Source organism: Paramisgurnus dabryanus, chromosome 16, assembly GCF_030506205.2.
Source record: "Paramisgurnus dabryanus chromosome 16, PD_genome_1.1, whole genome shotgun sequence".
In the NCBI taxonomy this organism is placed as follows: Eukaryota; Metazoa; Chordata; class Actinopteri; order Cypriniformes; family Cobitidae; genus Paramisgurnus; species Paramisgurnus dabryanus.
Genome location: NC_133352.1, coordinates 35,650,509 through 35,668,922, shown reverse-complemented (window position 1 = coordinate 35,668,922; position 18,414 = coordinate 35,650,509). Strand labels below are relative to the sequence as shown.

At 33.7% G+C, this 18,414-nt stretch overlaps 1 protein-coding gene across 1 annotated transcript; it reads right to left on the bottom strand.

Annotated features, from left to right (window-relative positions):
* Positions 1 to 3,481: 3,481 nt before the first annotated feature.
* Positions 3,482 to 12,476, bottom strand: enpp6 (ectonucleotide pyrophosphatase/phosphodiesterase 6). The gene is made up of 8 exons (XM_065242205.2): positions 12,210 to 12,476; positions 8,910 to 9,089; positions 8,301 to 8,412; positions 7,013 to 7,154; positions 6,728 to 6,907; positions 5,018 to 5,155; positions 4,350 to 4,464; positions 3,482 to 4,177 (listed from the first exon to the last, which is right to left on the bottom strand). The coding sequence occupies exons 1-8, from the start codon at positions 12,439 to 12,441 to the stop codon at positions 3,966 to 3,968; spliced, it is 1,311 nt and encodes a 436-aa protein (XP_065098277.1). The 5' UTR covers positions 12,442 to 12,476; the 3' UTR covers positions 3,482 to 3,965.
* Positions 12,477 to 18,414: the final 5,938 nt, after the last annotated feature.

The following is an 18,414-nucleotide window of genomic DNA, read 5'->3' as shown; positions in this document are numbered from 1 at the left end:
AGTGAGGACATTGAGTCTGAACAGATAATCACCTTATTGGGTTTTACTTCTTCCACCCATTGTAGAGCCAGAATTATTGCTACCATTTCTGCTGTAAAAATGGCCAGATGATCAGTTGCCCTTTTTTTAATATTAACATTATACTTTGAAATGTGTACTGCAACCCCTATTTTCCCGGTCTGATTTTTTGATGCATCTGTGAAAATCTGAACTGTATCATCATCATACATTATATCAATATATTGCTGAACATTTTGATACATCCCTGATTTAATAATGTTATTAGCCTCCAAATCCACCCTAGGAAAACAAAACATCCAGGGTGGGATTGTTGGTATGTTAATAGTTTTACTACATGCAATTTTGTCAATTTCCATATTTTTTGCCTGCCTATTCCCATGCCACCCAAAACTGCCTGATGGGCGCCCATACTCCCAGCATTCTAATAACACCTTCTTTGTAGGGTGTGTTTCTTCATGTCCTTTCAGATTTGTCCAATAAGACATGGCTAATTTTAATCTCCTGAGATCTAAAGGCATTTCTCCTACTTCTACTTGTAATGCTGGAATAGGTGTTGTCCTGAACGCACCACAACATATTCGAAGTGCCTTGGCCTGTACTCTATCTAGTTCTTGCAATGAGGTTTTATTTGTTGAACTATAAACTATGCTTCCATAATCAAAAACAGAACGAATCAGTGCAGTATAAATCCTTTTCAATGACATGCCCGACGCTCCCCAACTAGACCCTGCTAAACACTTCAGTATATTTATACCTTTTTTGCACTTATCTATCATTTTTTGAATATGTATTTTGAAATTTAGCTTAACGTCAAACCATACCCCCAGATATCTTATACTTTCAACTTGCTTAAGTTGCTGCCCATACATTTTGAGATCTATAATAGGGTTCGTTCTTTTTTTGGAAAAACATATAAACTGTGTCTTTTCAATAGATAGATGAAAGCCCCACTCATGTGACCACTTTTCAACCTTATCAATTGCTGATTGCATTTTAATCTTCAAATTATCAATATTCCTACCTCTCACCCATAATGCCCCATCATCAGCATACAATGCTCTACCCATCCTTTGATCTATTCTACTAAAAATGTCATTAATCATTATATTAAAAAGCATTGGACTACATACACTTCCTTGTGGGGTACCATTCTCTATTGAATATATACTTGAAAACTCCATCCCTACTCTTACCTCTATGGTTCTATTATTTAAAAAGTCTTGAATCCAGTTAAACATCCTGCCACCTATACCCATATTATTTAACTTAATTAAAAGCCCCTCCTTCCACAACATGTCATATGCTTTCTCAATATCAAACAGTATAGCCAAAACAGATTCTTTACTTACTTGAGCTTTCCTAATTTCATTTTCTAGACAAATAATTGGATCCATTGTTGTGCGACCACTACGAAATCCACTCTGGTGAGGGGAGAGCAGTCCTTTTTTTTCAATTAAATATCCTAGTCTTAAAGTAATCATTTTCTCCATTATTTTGCACATGTTGGATGTAAGAGCTATTGGTCTATAGCTTTTAACCTCTGTTTTGTCCTTGCCTGGCTTACCTATGGGAACTACAACAGAGTGTTTCCACATTCTAGGCAACTTCCCTTGCTCCCATATCTTATTATACAATTTTAAAACAACACACTTAGCCACATCAGATAGTTGCTCTATCATTTTGTAACACACATCATCTTTCCCTGGCGAAGTATTCTTAGCACCTATTAAAGCTCTTTTTAGTTCAAATAATGAGAAATTTCTATCAATTGCAGTGTCACCTGTGATTTTCCTCTCCAAATTACTCCTGTTTTCCTTAATCACCTTTGTTCTCCACATTAACTCTTCATTGGATAAATTTTGTGTGCTATGTACCTTAACAAATGCTCTAGCCAGTACCTCTGCCTTTTCTGAATTAGTTACTGCCTCAATGTCATTTCCTTTTATTACTGGTATGGTTAAGTCCCTTCTGATGCCTCCCATTTTCTTTATCATTCCCCATACGTCACTAACCTTAATTTCAGACCCAATATTGCTGCAAAAGTCTCTCCAATATTTCCTTTTGGCCTCACAAATAACTCTTTTGGCTTTGGCCTGTGCTTTTTTATATTCTATTAAATTACTGAATATGTGATTTGATTTAATAATTTTAAATGCCTTATTCCTTGCTTTAACTGCTTCTTTGCACCCCTCTGACCACCATGGAACCATTTTCTTTTTCTTCATCCCAGTAGATTTACCTATAGTCTCCTCTGCTGAAGGTGGCACGTTCGACCTAATCGATTCGCTAAAAGACTGACGTTAGTGAGTGGGCGGTAGTCAGCCGGCTAATAAACGAATCGCACTGTCAAAAAAGGGTTGAGTTATAAATATTCATCAGGCACGTGACGTGCGCTAGCGGAAGGTAACCTAGCAACGTCAGCATTATTGTAATATTATTCATGAGGTAAGTCTTCGCCCAATTTGTTTTCTGTTCTTTCAAACATTTAATAAAAAAGTAAGAAGCGCCAAAAAAATAAATAAATACAAAAAGTTATTCTTCCTTTCGCCAACGTTATTAGGCTTGTTCGGCCTTATGCGGTGCTACAAGAAATTACAGGCGGATGACGTCAAAGTACCGCGAGAGCGATTCGAGAAACCGTACAAAGAAGTCTAATTTCTAAACCTCATTCTCGCGGTACTTTGGCGTCATCCCCCTGTCAGTTCTTGCGGTGCAGCATGAAGTCGAACACACATTGTTAGATTCGTTCAAATGGAGTAATTCAAACAGAATCCCGTGTTGCTGCTTTCCTTTACAGGTTTTTTAGAATTTCTAAATTAAAAAGGGTTTCTTTAAAATAATGTTTATGATGCCCTTTTTATTATAATTTAATAAGGTTTAAATATACTTCAATAATAACATTGATGTTACTATTGTTGTGCATTACTGTCAAATTCATATATGTTACCATTGTATAGACCTATATTCCAGATTATATTATGTTATATGTCTAAAAACACCGTGGTAATACCACGTGTTGTGTTTGCAATAAAATGTATATTTGTACGCTTCCCCGAAAACCTAGTAAATAAAAGTATATGTTAACGTTTTTATTAATTTTCTTTTGTCTTTTGGCGCCACCCTGTGGTCGAAACATGTGCCTTCATTATATAGAGCACGTCTAATTTTTTTCTGCGGCGCATTTGCAACGCAACTAAAGTCGCATATAAATAATTTCCGCTGTTAAAAAAAATGCTAGTTTATTTGAATTAATAGCTTGATAATGATTTTTTTAATCGAATCTGTGTATAATATGACATTAAATAAAGGGACAGGTGCGCCTCCAGACCAGCAGGTGGCGGAAAAGCTCTTTAGATTTTAATAAATAAATGCACTGCAGTTCAGCATTCTAATTATAGAATAAAAGTCCAGCTATAAATAACAGAAAAAAAATATTTTTGAGAAAAAACTCTTGAGAAAAGCGTGCGCTTTTATGAGTAGAAAATAAAGCACATGTAATGCTTTACTAAACATTTAAAACTTTACAGAGCATGAGAGGAAGGTGGCAATAGAGGAACTATTACATTTTATACTAGGCCTAATTATAAATAAAAGTCTTTTCACTGTGTTCTATACAGAAAAACTGCATACAGCACTTATTCACACAATAATAGACATAGATTAATAAAAATATAAAATGCAAGAATATGATACCATTCAAGTTCTTATAATGTTTCTAAAATATAAATTCTTCAGTATATTGCAAATGTGCAAGTTGGTTCATCTGTTTCTTTAGCATCAAGTGACATTGAGAAGTCAAAATAGAAATAGAAAGATGCAAAAGGCAGACTAAAAAGTGTCTTTTCATTGAAAGTATTTTGCATTAAAGCCAAAAAATATAGTATGGTTGAGATATTCTTCTCATTTCTATGTGAATGTGAGTCCTCTGAACACTTGTGAATATCCTACAGCATGTGAGACTGTGTAAACAGCAGTAATGGCAGAAGCCAGCTGTACATTAGAGCCAATGGTTTGACACCTGTTGAGCTCTTTAACATAAACTCCACTCTGGGCCAGGAGCCGTTGTTGGGCAGAGGGTCGATGCCCAGTGTCCTGCATAAAATATTATACACATCTACTGATCGAATTGGGCCAGCACGGAAATTCGTCTTGAAGTCTGGAAAGAAAAAAACATTTTCATTACAACAACCACGATTAAATTGATTGTTATTTATAAAATAATTTATGCCATTTATTCGAAGTTGCTTTCTTGAAATGGTTTACTGTATAGTGAACAATAGTGCATTTATAATAATACAGTATACGGTGTGGGCCATGTTGTGCTTTACCTGGTCCCTGTGCCAGAAAAAATCCCCTCATGTCTATGAACTCATTATCGTAACCATGCCAGCCGTGTTGCCATCCTTCCGTGCCATTTTTCCAGAAGGGCAGTTTGTCTTTATTCTGAAACAAATGCAGAAATGTAGAAAAGTTTTTGTTGAGTTGAAATTACACTGAGGTCTTGGTTCATTATCTTGCTTTGTTTTTGTAGTAAACCTATGACACATCACTGAGATATTCTGTATTTGGCCAGCACTCATCAGCAAGTCTGTTGTTTTTGGTCTTTTATGTGCAAGACTGAATCATGATTTCAGTGAATTCCCTTATCGGTGGTTTTATCGGAAAATTACAAAGCAGCCCGATAAACAGGTCCAAAAGGATACGTGTGAAAGTTAGTGGAAAATTCCACAGTGCATATTTGGGATCAACTGCAGGTGCGAATGCTGGTAAATGTTGATTTATGATAACCACACAGATAAGAATAATTACAAAACACATCTGGTCCTGAATGCTGATTGGTCAATAGAATATTGCACAGATGCTATATCCTGGGTCCCATTATTATGACTTTATGGTGTGTGCTTAACCCTAACCATGAAATAGATAAGCATGACTATTATGATGTTATAATCCTAAAACAACTACAAACACCAAATAGATCATCTTGAAGACAAACCTCTGTGATAAACCATCCGGGCTCTGCCACAAGCGTAAGCGTAGAGACAAATTTCCCGTTTTTATAGTGATATCTGTCTGGAATCTCTTGCTTCTTATAAACCTTCATGTTGTCCACTTTGCTCAGGTTTCGATATATCTGAAGTGGAATAATATACACATAATGTATACACAATACAGCATACTGAATACACTAGAAAATAAAAGGTGGAGTGATACTCTTTCATAAAGTACACACCTAAAGTGTGCATATTAGTACCTCAGATGTATATGGCGTACGTATTATGACCATTTTAAAGGATACCATCCCAGTTCCTTATATGTGACAGTATACATCCCTGCTATTACTAAAACAAACAGCAGATGTGACCTGCTTTATATCTAAAGCATATATATAAGTACCTTAAAGGTACATAGTGGTATCTAAGGTATTCATATTGGTACCTAAATTATACATATTAGGACCTTTTTAAAGAGTACCATCCCACACTACGTTTGTATTTCTGTCTAGTTTTTAGTACAAATGTCAAAAAGTTCTTAAATTAAGATGAAGTCTGAGTGAGCAAAAAAAAAAAATAAGAAAATAGGTTAGCTTTTTAGACCAAAAAATATCAAATTTGATCGAATTTGTGCCAAAAACAAGCTAAAAAGTCTTGATAAGTTTACTTTTTTCTTAAACACTTAATTCAAGAAAGATTCAAGAAAAGATTATCATTATTATTATTATTTTGCTTGTTTTAAGCACAAATTTACTTGAAATCTATATTTTTCGTTTAAAAACTAGACTTATTTTTTTAGGACATTTTGCTCATTAAGAAAATTCATCTTGATTTAAGAAGTTTTAGATATTTTTATGAAAAACAAGATACAAATACTAAGTAAGAAAGTCATTTTTTGCAGTGCAGTGACATCTACACACTGCAAAAAAATGCTTTTTCTTGATGAGCAAAACGACCCAAGAAAATTAGTCTAGTTTTTAGACCAAAAATATAAAATTTAAGTGATTTTGTGCATAAAACAAGCAAAAAAAATCTGCAAATGGGGAAAGAAAAAAATCTTGAACATTTTTCTTAAACACTAAATTCAAGAAAATTTGCTTACCCCATTGGCAAAACGACCCAAGAAAATAAGTCTAGTTTTTAGACCAAAACTATTAAATTTAAGTGATTTTGTGCATAAAAAGCAAAAAAAATCTGCAAATGGGGAAAGAAAAAAATCTTGAAAATTTTTCTTAAACACTAAATTCAAGAAAAATTTGCTTACCCCATTGGCAAAACGACCCAAGAAAATAAGTCTAGTTTTTAGACCAAAACTATTAAATTTAAGTGATTTTGTGCATAAAAAGCAAAAAAAATCTGCAAATGGGGAAAGAAAAAAATCTTAAAATTTTTTTCTTAAACACTAAATTCAAGAAAAATTAGCTTCCCCTTATTGGCAGATTTTTTGCATGTTTTGTGCACAAAATCATTTAAAATTTGATATTTTTGGTCTAAAAACTAGACTTATTTTCTTGGGTTGTTTTGCTCATCAAGAAAAAGCATCTAAATTTAAGAATAATTTTAGATATTTTTACTGAAAACAAGACAAAAATACTAAGATTTTGTTTTTGAAAATCATTTTTTTGCAGTGCAGTAGGTTTTGGTAAGTAAATAAACATCTCATGTAAATTCTGCAGAAATGAAAGTAGGACAGCGTCAGGATTATAAGTCACCTCCTCAAACTTGTCTTGTTTGGGCCACAGGTTCACCACCGGTCCTCTGTCCATCATTTTAATGATGTTTGACATATCAATGTATTTGTCCAGCTCGATAACTTTCTCCATCCACTTCAGCTGGGTCATACCGTGGTCAGAAAACATGACCACGTTTATATCATTTCTCATATTCTTTTCCTGAAAAAATACAAATGTGTTTCAGAAGCACAGGTCAATATCTCAATCTGTGACACAGAAAGCAAACATCTACATTTCCTTTCCTCCCCTTGTGAAAAAACAGACCTTGATTTTTTGGTTGAGTGTTTGTAAGGCCTGGTCCAGTGAACGTACGGCGCTCTGGATTTGTGGAGAATGAGGACCGTAGTGATGTCCTTCAACATCGATCTTCTCATAATAAATCGCTGCCATGTCTGCTTTATTGTTCCTGTTTGAAACAAACCAGAGCGGAGATGTTTCACATCACATTACACAAGTACGAGGGCTTGCAAAAGCTCTGTCATGTTGACTTTAGGCATTAAGAGAATAACGAAAAGACACAGAAACAAATTGAAAAGTTATTGACAACAAATCCTCACAAAAAAAACAGAAAGATTCATGTTTGTGCAAAACAACTTGGTTTTGCAAGTCAATTCAACCTACACTGCTAAAAAATATTTTCAAGAAAAAATCTCCTTAGTATTTTTGTCTTGTTTTCAGCAAAAATATCTAAAAATCTTAGTTAAGATGCTTTTTATTGATGAGCAAAATGACCCAAGAAAATAAGTCTAAAATATTCAATTTAAGTGATTTTGTGCATAAAACAAGCAAAAAAAATCTGCCAATGGGGTAAGCATATTTTTCTTGAACATTTCTTGAATTTAGTGTTTAAGAAAAATGTTCAAGATGCACAAAATCACTCACATTTGATATTTTTGGTCTAAAAAATATTTTTGCTCCTCAAGAAAAAGCATCTTAATTTAAAGGGGCCATGGCATGAAAATCTGTCTTTTTCCATTTTGAAGTGCTATGATCCCTATGATGGGTCCCCAGTGCTTCATCCACCTAGAAAATGTGAAAAAACATTGATGAAATGATGTCAGAAAGAGCTCTTATTATAATAATACCGCCCCTTAATCTGCCCTATCCAACCACAGCACTGCCATTTAGTGCAGAGAAAAGCACAATTGAGTTTTAATTGCAACAAACTACCATCATTGTGATCAGTGTTTGAATTTCATCCGCTCATTTGCATTTTAAAGGACACACCCAAAACAGCACATTTTTGCACACACCCACAAAGTGGCAATTTTAACATGCTATAATAAATTATCTGTATGGTATTTTGAGCTAAAACTTCACATTTGTGCTCTGGGGACACCAAAGATTGATTTGACATCTTAAAAAAGTCTTGTGCCATGGCCCCTTTAAGAATTTTTAGATTTTTTTACTGAAAACAAGACAAAAATTGAAAATCATTTTTTGCAGTGTACTATTTGAGGTCGTGACCTGTGATAAGTTGACATAACTTATAAAAACAAGTTGAAATATTTGAACTTCATTTGTTTATGATTAACTGAGGTGGTTCTCATACTTTAACATATTCAGAGCGTTCTCCATCGAGTCTGTGAGATTCTTCTCTGACGGGTTATAGACATATTCCTCACAGAACGTAGGTCTCACTTCATGAATGGACACTTCACAACCTGAATGAACACAACAAACACATTTCAAAGACCTGCGTTTATACACCATCAGAAGAAATGGTTAACAAACAGCCCCAAGCTGTCATTGGGGCAGTACTTGTATACTTTTTGAAATGTGAAATATATTTTCTGCATGCATTTGCAACATTTCGTATTTAAGCACATCCATTCATTGACCCTTATAGGGCCCTTTCTCACTGCAAAATAATACTTTCTTACTTAGTATTTTTGTCTTCAGTAAAAATATCTAAAAAAATCTTAAATTAAGATGTATTTTCTTGATGAGCAAAATGACCAAGGAAAATAAGTCTAGATTATAGAAAGAAAATATACAATTTAAGCAAATTAGTGTTAAAAAAAGCAAAAAAAAAATACTCTTAAATGTAGTGTTTATGAGAAAGGTAAACTTATTTTATTAACTTTTATTCCATTGGCAATTTTGCACTGCTTGTACACTGCAGTAAGCGTCATAGCATGAAGTCATTTGGTCGACTGACCGGGCCAGAAGTACATGTAGACTTTTTTTCCTAGTTTCTGCATGGTCACCCAAAGCGGCTCCGAGTTATCCCACCACAGGGACAGCCGGCTGTCCGGATTCGTCCCGATCAAAAATTCCTTATTGGATTCTTCATCCCACATGTAATTCCCAGTCATTTGGTGCACTTCACAGAAGCGTCCTGCAACGTGAGGAGTAAAGTTACTGCTTTAAAAAGAATCATTTTTATTTACAGGGCATTTGATTCAAGTGAGAGAATTGTTTGTATAGTCAAGTTATAAAGTTTTTATTACGTTTATTTGACTTTGGCTTGCAGACTTTGCACCGTCTGAGACACATTTATGATTTATTGAAGCTTACCCATCAGAAGACAGATTACTGGGATCTAAAGTCTGATAAGCATGAAATCTCATTTTTATGGTAGAAACAACTGAGCTGTAAATGAGTATAAATAAATTTGTGTTTTACAGCCCAATCCATATCCTGAAAATGTGTGGCTTCACACACGCTTTAACCTTCTTAACCAATCAGATGATGAATTTTACCCTAGCACACAGTAAACAGCAAAAAGCAATATTTGACAAGCTATATTTAGGCACATAAATAGAAACGGAGGTGGGCCTTTTTCTGACCGACGCCAGCGAGTAACCTCAAATTAACCACAAGGTTTTAAACACTAAAATCTGCTGTGTTGAATGTGCAGTGGTTCATCAAGTCATGTATGTTAAGATTATAGATCATTTGTGAAATCATGTAAGCAAAATTAGCAAATAATTCACATGATGTCAGAACCTGATGGACATAAAAATTTAAACGTGGTCACTTTTTAACATATATTACACCCTCAGAATAACGGTACAAAAGCTGTCACTGGAGCAGTTCCCTTTGAAAAGTACACCTTTGACCTAATGAGAGCATATTAGTACCTACATATAAAAAACATATATATATATATATATATATATATATATATATATATATATATATATATATATATATATATATATATTCAATTCAATTCAATTTTATTTATATAGCGCTTTTCACAATAGTTAATTGTTTCAAAGCAGCTTTACATTAATAGATGTATGAAAAGCATAGAAAAACGAGCATAGTAATAATGTAACGTATACAGTAAAGTAGTAAGTTAAGCCAAAGGTGGCAGACTCTCCAGGGGATGAAAAAAACCCCTAGGAGGGAAAAAACCCTTGAGAGAGATACATATATATTTATTTATGTATTTATATATATAAATACTATCGGGGTATGTGAACGGGTAAGTGAATTAAACTGGTTCTGCCGGTGGTCGCTGGTCAGGCAACTGCTGGGCATCGCGTAGAAAGACGGTCAGTATATATATGTATATCTGTATCTATATGATACATTATAACCTTAATAAAGGGTTCTGCCTCAGTGACAGCTTTTGTACCTTTATTTCTGAAAGTTCAGTGTAATGATTTAAGTAAAATGTTCAATAAGTTATAATTAAAAAAGAAGAAGAATGTAATCTGATTGCTATAAAATAATATTTCCATCATCGTTAATTCTTTCTATTTATTGTATAGCCCAGATAAAATATTAGTTTAAAACAACTGACTTCTTTAAAAAATCTATTTCTATTTATTTTATTGTTGATGATAATCAATGAACAAGAAATGGAAAGTTTTGCATGCCCTGCATATTTGAAACTGTAACTAAAATTTAAACTAAATCTGAGCCTTTTTGCTGTTTCTGCTGCTTGTGTTTCTAAGTTTTGATAACATTTCGAGTGTCAAGTAATATTTTTCTGTACACTTCATAACAACCCCTTTTATAACAAGCATTATATAAGGGAATAAAGTGTTGATAACAGTTCTTCTAAGATGGTTTGGACAGAAATAAATGCAGACAGATAATTGTTGAAGTCATTGGTTTGTCTGAGCCAGAGGATGTGCCCAAAGAAAACAACTGCCATCAGCAAAGCATTAAAGCTTTAGATTTGAGCTGTTCTGATTGGCTGAAGCCCGCTGACCTTTGTTACATTATAACACACTGTTAACACACTGCTGACATCTTCGCTTCATAACATTTAGTTACCATTTTACTTCTTCAGTATTTGTTTCCTTGTCCATTTTGAAAGTTAAACTGACCTAAAACAAAAGCAACAAAAATGCTGGACAGCAATTTTGTGCACCAAAAAGATGCCAACAATAGATAAACACTGCAATAAAATTATTATTATTATTTAAAACATACAGTATTAGGGTCTATAATAATAATAATAATAATAATACCATAAGTGTTAAATAATTAAATAAAAGGAACAAAAACTCTTTCACCCTTATATCATTTGATCCTCAATGTCTTTCTTTGTTCTTCAGAACCCGATCAAATTTTTTTTATTGTTACTTTGTGTTTTTTGGTTACTATGGAAGTGGTTACCCAAGCGGTCAACATCCACTCACATGATTATAATGATCATAATTATATTTTAATTTGCTTTTACTAAAACTTTTTTTATGGCTTCAGGACATTAAAAATATTTGGCACGAGTTGTTTAGTAGTTTTTGGTCCTTCTGAAGCTTGAAGCAGCGGTCACCATCCACTCCCATAGTAACCAGAAAACAACACTTTTACAAAGTCTGCATTTGGGTTTTGAAAAAAAAAGAAAGACATTGGGGCTGAGTAAATAATGACAATTTTTTTGTTTTGGGGTGAACTATCCCTTTAACTACCCCTTAGTATCTTCTAACATTGATGTTTTTTGTTGTCTTTGGGGTGAGAGGAATAACAGGCCCCTGTACTCAATAACCCCGTTCAAATAATAAACAACCAGCAGATCTCAGATATAACAGATCCTTATTGTTCCTGTGACCCATATTCCTCACTTAACTTTAATTGTGTGGTGTAATCTCACATCAGGAATTTATTTCTTTGTTAAACACAATAAAAAAGATGTGCAAGACCAGCATTATTGTATGTTTTACAGACATATGTAACCAATTAAAGACCCCGGAGGGTTAACCTACTTTAACCTCTTACATTTCATAACATTTCACACAATCCAAACTGGAGAACGTCCCTGTTTAAGCTTTAATGTCATGCCTTTACTCTAAAAACATAGATATAACAGTACAAGAATTATATCATTTAATACAAAGAATTAAATCAAGAAATATATTTTTGAATGTGGCCTGAAATTTAAAAACATTGTGCTACCCAGCATGAATATAAGTAATCCATAATTTGTACCTCAGTGATTTACATTTTGCCCAAGACACAGAAAATAATAAAATCTTTAAAGTATCTTAGTAAGACTGACCTGTCATAAGAGAATAATAGTTTGGATAGGACAGACTGGGGAAATCTGGAGTCATGTAATCCACTTTAACACCATTTTCCACGATCTCTCTGAATCCACCCAGGTTTTGTAAGTCATCTATGTAATCATATCTGAATCCATCGATGAGAAAAACCAGAAGCTTGCGGCATTGACAAGATCTGCAGAAAATAAGAAGAGAGAGGATGATGATGTTCAGAGCTGCTCGTGTCATGGTGCTCTGTGTCTGTCTGATGAAGAGAGAGAGAGAGAGAGAGAGAGAGAGACAGAGAGAGAGAGAGAGAGAGAGAGAGAGAGAGAGAGAGAGAGAGAGAAAGAGAGAGAGACTTTACTGATGAATTACAAACTCACTCCCTCACTGGGGGAGTGTGTGTGTGTGTGTGTGTGTGTGTGTGTGTGTGTGTGTGTGTGTGTGTGTGTGTGTGTGTGTGTGTGTGTGAGGGTGAGAGAGTCCACACAATCACATCCATCAGCTTATGTAAAGGAGGAGAGTATACACACTTCTCTAAAATGAAAACTTATTGAAGTGTTTCAAACACTGATAAAACTTCACAATCAAACATTGGTTAACAACATTGCTTAGCATAAAGTCTTAAAACAATTTTTCTACATCATTTATTCATCTTAATGTTCGTGTCCACATTTACAAATCCATTTAAAACCAACAGTTGTATCTGTGGAAATTATTACAGCACAATATTAGTATTAATTACCTTTACAAAAATAAACCATGGTTTTATTACAGTAAAAGTGTAGTAACCCATATGGCAAAAATAAATTTCTTTGGCCAAAAATATGTTTATGCTAAATACATCTTGTAGAAAGTAAAGCTTAATTAATATATTTTTAAATTAAAAAAATTCAGGGGCAACAAATACATTACTAATTATTTATACTATTAATTATTAAATATATGATATACTAATTTTACAACACATACAGCAAAAAATATATATTTTCTTGGTCAAAATATAAAGGTTTGTATAAAATGTATAAGTATGTTGTATAAAAAATAAAATTATAAGTATACATTTTGCAGTTGAAAATATATTTAATTAGAACCTTTTAAAATCTCAAAACATACCAAAAGATACCAAAAAAATTGGTGGTTAAAAATAAATTTTTATAAACATATTCCAAAATTATATTCCAGCACATATATTTCTGGCCATTTTGTATATTTTTAAATATATTTAAAATTATATTTATTTAAAAATATATCTTTTGCTGTATGGGAACAATTTTCTTTGCGTATTGATTATCATTTTTAAGATCATGGTTTAACTTCCAAAACCACGATTAAACTGTGGTGAGTGGTGAATGAAGTAAGACCATGGTTCATTTGTGGTAAACATTGGTTAATTATAGTAACAAATATTCATTTTCACCAGGGTAACATTAACAAAGATCAATAAATGGTCAAATATATTGTTCATTGTTAGTTCTTGTTAGCTATACATTTAGTATTTTTGTTAATAAATGGAGACTTTAACAACTGAGAAATGTTTTCATACTTCAACTATTTGCTGGATGCACTCGCTTTTGTGGTGCGTGACCTTATTGTAAAGTGTTATAAGTAAAAGTTAATTTGTAAGCTGGTGGTTAAAGTTAACAGTAGACAGACACCAAGTTAACTCATAGTGCACAGCATCATTACATCATATTCATACCTATAATCTTTAACTACTTGCATGAAATGTGTATTTTTATGAAATATTATTTATGGACATCAAACTGTATATCGTTACTGTTGGCATTGGTGATGTCTGTAACTTGAACTCTCTGTTGTGACTTTAGACCTCTGTTCTGCTTCATTGTTCTTTTTTTATCTCTTTGTTTATGTTATTGAACATATTTATAGCATCATATAAAAATAAACTGTTGTGTTCAGCCTATTAAAAGTTTGGCCTGTGTGTTGTGACCATGATCTGCTCTTTATTGACCTCTTGTGTTAAAAAGCTTTTAAAACAGGCCAGGAAAATGTTGTTTAAATGAATTCTTCACTCCTCCACTAGGTTGTGCTGTAACACCAATTTTAAGCCACTATGGTTTTTATAGCAACATAATATAGACAAAAGAAGTTGCCAACAAATCCAGAAAAAAAACTATTCTGCAGTTAAGCTCACTCTGTAACAATGCAAATTTATTTACATAAAAATAAGTACAAAAAAAAAGTTATTTGTGGTTATGAGTGCAAAAGACATCATTGTACATCAGATAAAGAAAGGAAAAGATTTCGGTTGGTTTTATGTTTTGTCAAGCAGGCAGATCCTGATTAAGAGGTTAAACAGAAAGATACAAACATGAGAAGAATCTTGATGGACACATTTCTGGTCCAAATGGCAGGGTTGGGCAAAATCAGAATGTAAAAACTCACTCCCTTTTATTCATTAGATGGAGTTGAGTCACACTGGATTGATGTTTAAACATTTAAATGATGTTATTAACTGAAAAGAAACACAAGGAAACAAACATAAATAATGACAGCATTCATTGTTCCTGTTATTCCGATACCTACACTGGCAGAAAAAATGCCCAAAAGCTTTCAGTGGGATGGTACCCTTTACTAGTCTGTATCATTTACAAATGTATAGTGTTGAGGTACCTTTGAGGTACTAATATGCACTCTTTAGGTGTACTTTTTGAAAGGGTACCACCCCAGTGACAGCTTTTGTACCTTTTGTATCCATTCTTCTCAGCTGATGTTTCTTACTAACTTAGATTTTAATAATGATGTACAGCACAACAAACTCTCCATCACATTGTTTTGGGATAATGTGAAGATATTGACACAAAATATTTAAATACTTTGAATTAGAATTACTTAATAAGTGATCATTAATAAGCATCACAAATTTGAAAGCTATACATATTTATTTTTTGATTTTTGTTCTCAAAACAACAACACTTATATTTTAATTTTACTTTTTAAACTCAAATTTCAAATTACAATTTGGTAAACTATTTACTAGCTCTTAATTTAAATTGTATTTAAATGCATGAATTGAATGGAAATTTGTTGTCAATTAACTTAAGGATGCGTCATCCTATCACACGCTGGTCATATATCTGCTCTCTGGTTGTCATAGTGAGGCAGGTGTCATTAAGATTTAGAATAGCAACTGAAACCAAAAGACAAACAAACCCCTACACACGCACATACATGCACGCACGCAGACACAGAAAAACACAGACACACACAGAAAAACAACAGACAGACACACACGTTGCCATGTTGTAAGGGGATTTTCCATATTCCGTGTCCTTGCCCTAACCCATAAACCCAACCCTGACAGAAAACTTCTGCATTTTTTTATTAAAATAAACATCATTAAGTTTTATTTCTAAGCTGTTTTTCTTATTGAGAGCAAAACATTTCCTCACAAAGTCAAAAATTACATTTGTTCTCAACAGCGTATGATTTTCCAGGACAAACACACACTACATTAAAAACACCACACATAATTATTACATCATATGACCATGTAGGGGTCTTTGTGTTTTCGTGAATGATCTTGCTTGGAGAAAGGTAAACAAAATATAAAGATTTAAATGAAACTATATTACGAGTCTATGGGGGTGTCCTCAATGTTTGGGTGTCCAGTACAACGTAATGTCTGATTGTACCACAAGCTGTAGACAGATTTACTTTAGTTAAAGTGTTTGCAGCTGATGATTTCAACAGTGATTCATGAGTTCAGATAAACATGCATGAGTTTTTATGAGAGTTAAAGGAGCATTTCACCCGTAGAAACATTCATCTTTATTGAAAGTGTGTCATATTTGTAGTTGAAATTTAACATACATTTCGAATTTGGTGCCTATTTGACCAAGAAAAGGGGTGTTTGTAGTCTCACCCCCTCAACAAAGATATAGCACTTCCTTCTTTCAATGATGCAAAATGATGATTTTTACATCATTGAAAGAAGGAAGTGCAACACTGAGTGCGTTTACATGCACAGTCTTACGTCGATTATGCTTAATAAACTGATAACACGTGGGGTCATGTAAACGCGTAAAGCGGTTTTCTTTAATCGGGGAAAGCCCCTAAACGGCGTAAGCAAAAACCGATCGGCACAGGTAGTTTTTTGCTCATTATGCCGATTTCGCGTGGCATGTAAACACGGTAACCAGCTTTCTCACGGTTTTGTCCATGTGCGCATGTCTCCGCGTATGAAAGATAAACGTCACACGTGGAAGTAAGCGCAAGGTAACGCATAAAAGTCTCCGCTCGACTAAAGCAGTTGGCAGAGAAACTGTGAAAATAGAAGCTCATGTTACATTTACAGGTTCTGCAGACACGAGGAGAGATACAACAGTACAGCTTAAGACAGATATGCCGTTGGCTTTTTGATCCACTATTATGTACTATAGGTGGTGGTGACGTCACTGCCTGCGAGACAACTGATAATTCTCCAAGTCCCATGTAAACGCAGTTGTCTGCATAGCCGGTTTATTGATTTACATGTAAACGCATGAAAACAGTTTTCTATAATAAGCAGATTTTTGATAGTTATCCGCTTATTCTGTGCATGTAAACGCACTCACTGAAATCTGTATTTCTCCTCTCTCAGCGGCAACTGAGGAAATCATGCACGACCATTCAAAAACATGACTGGGGTTCTAACTATACAAAGCTTAATGCAAATGGGTGAAGTGTCCCTTTAAGAAGCAGGTACACAAATCAAGCGTGAACTCACTAAGCAGATGCCAGCCAATGCTTATGCAATACTGTAGGCTATCTCTGACAGATTACAAATATCATTATCACCCATCTTAATGTTGTTAACATCTTCCTGGATGTTGGCATTGACGTTCACATCATTGAAAATGAAGCTGTACTGCCAAAATGTTATTTATGTGACAGATTTGTTGGATTATTTTTTGGAAATTAACTTGGCGGCAAGAGTTTGTGGTTATCAGAGCTGATTTAAAGGTTCAGTGTGTATATTTTGGAAGGATCTTTTGACAGCAATGCAATATAATAGATAACTATGTTTGCAGTGATGTATAAAGACCTTACATAATGAACTGTATTGTTTTTATTACCTCAAGATAAGCTGTATTTATCTATATACGCCACAGGTCCCTTTATGGACTACACTCCAAAAAATGATATTCAAGAAAAAAATTCTTAGTATTTTTGTCTTTAATTCAGTAAAAATAACAAAAAAATCTTACATTAAGATGTTTTTTTCTTGATGAGCAAACGACCCAAGAAAATAAGTCTAGTTTTTAGACCAAAAATATCAAATTTAAGTGATTTTGTGCATAAAACAAGCAAATAAAATCTGCAAATGGGGAAAGAAAAAAAATCTTGAACATTTTTCTTAAACACTAAATTCAAGAAAAATTTGCTTACCCCATTGGCAAAACGACCCAAGAAAATAAGTCTAGTTTTTAGACCAAAACTATTAAATTTAAGTGATTTTGTGCATAAAAAAAAGCAAAAAAATCTGCAAATGGGGAAAGAAAAATTTCTTGAACCTTTTTCTTAAACACTAAATTCAAGAAAAATTTGCTTCCCCTTATTGGCAGATTTTTTGCTTGTTTTATGCACAAAATCACTTAAATTTGATATTTTTGGTCTAAAAACTAGACTTTTTTCTGGGGGCGTTTTGCTCAACAAGAAAAACATCTTAATTTAAGATTTTTTTTATTATTTTTACTGAAAACAAGACAAAAATACTGCTAAGAATTTTTTTTCTTGAAATTCATTTTTTTAAAGTGTAAACAGACAAACTGTTATAAAGAACGTATTTGCCACTACGTTGTCCCAGACAATAACATGTTTGTCCTTTGAAGGCTACCGTAGCTTCTCTATGTGCTTCGAGAGGGAGGGGTGCAATTCGCAACCTCACCAGTAGATGCCGCTTAAAATCTACACACTGCACCTTTAAATGCCCAGACAAATTCATAAGAAACAGATAAATGCTTCTAAACAGGCCAAAAACAGCCCTAATGTTCAGAAAAAAAGTGTGAATCTTCAGGCGTGCACACGGTAATCTTACTTCAGCAGAGTTTCCATTTATTTTTATGATAACATGATTATCACACCACAATCTTGAGGAAATCTCTCATGAAACTTTCTGTGATCCACAGAATTAAAAGCCCTTGTGTGTATATCTTTACGTATATACGCACATTATCTGGGGCTCACATACCCAACATTTAGACATATACACAC

What these genes read in the sequence shown, in the direction of transcription:
- enpp6 (XM_065242205.2), bottom strand. Translation starts at nt 12,441, where the DNA reads ATGACACGAGCAGCTCTGAACATCATCATCCTCTCTCTTCTTATTTTC. An exon ending in CTACATGTACTTCTGGCCCG is followed by an intron (nt 8,413 to 8,909) that starts GTCAGTCGACCA and finishes GTGTTCATTCAG; the next exon opens with GTTGTGAAGTGTCCATTCAT. An exon ending in CACTCAACCAAAAAATCAAG is followed by an intron (nt 6,908 to 7,012) that starts GTCTGTTTTTTC and finishes GTATTTTTTCAG; the next exon opens with GAAAAGAATATGAGAAATGA.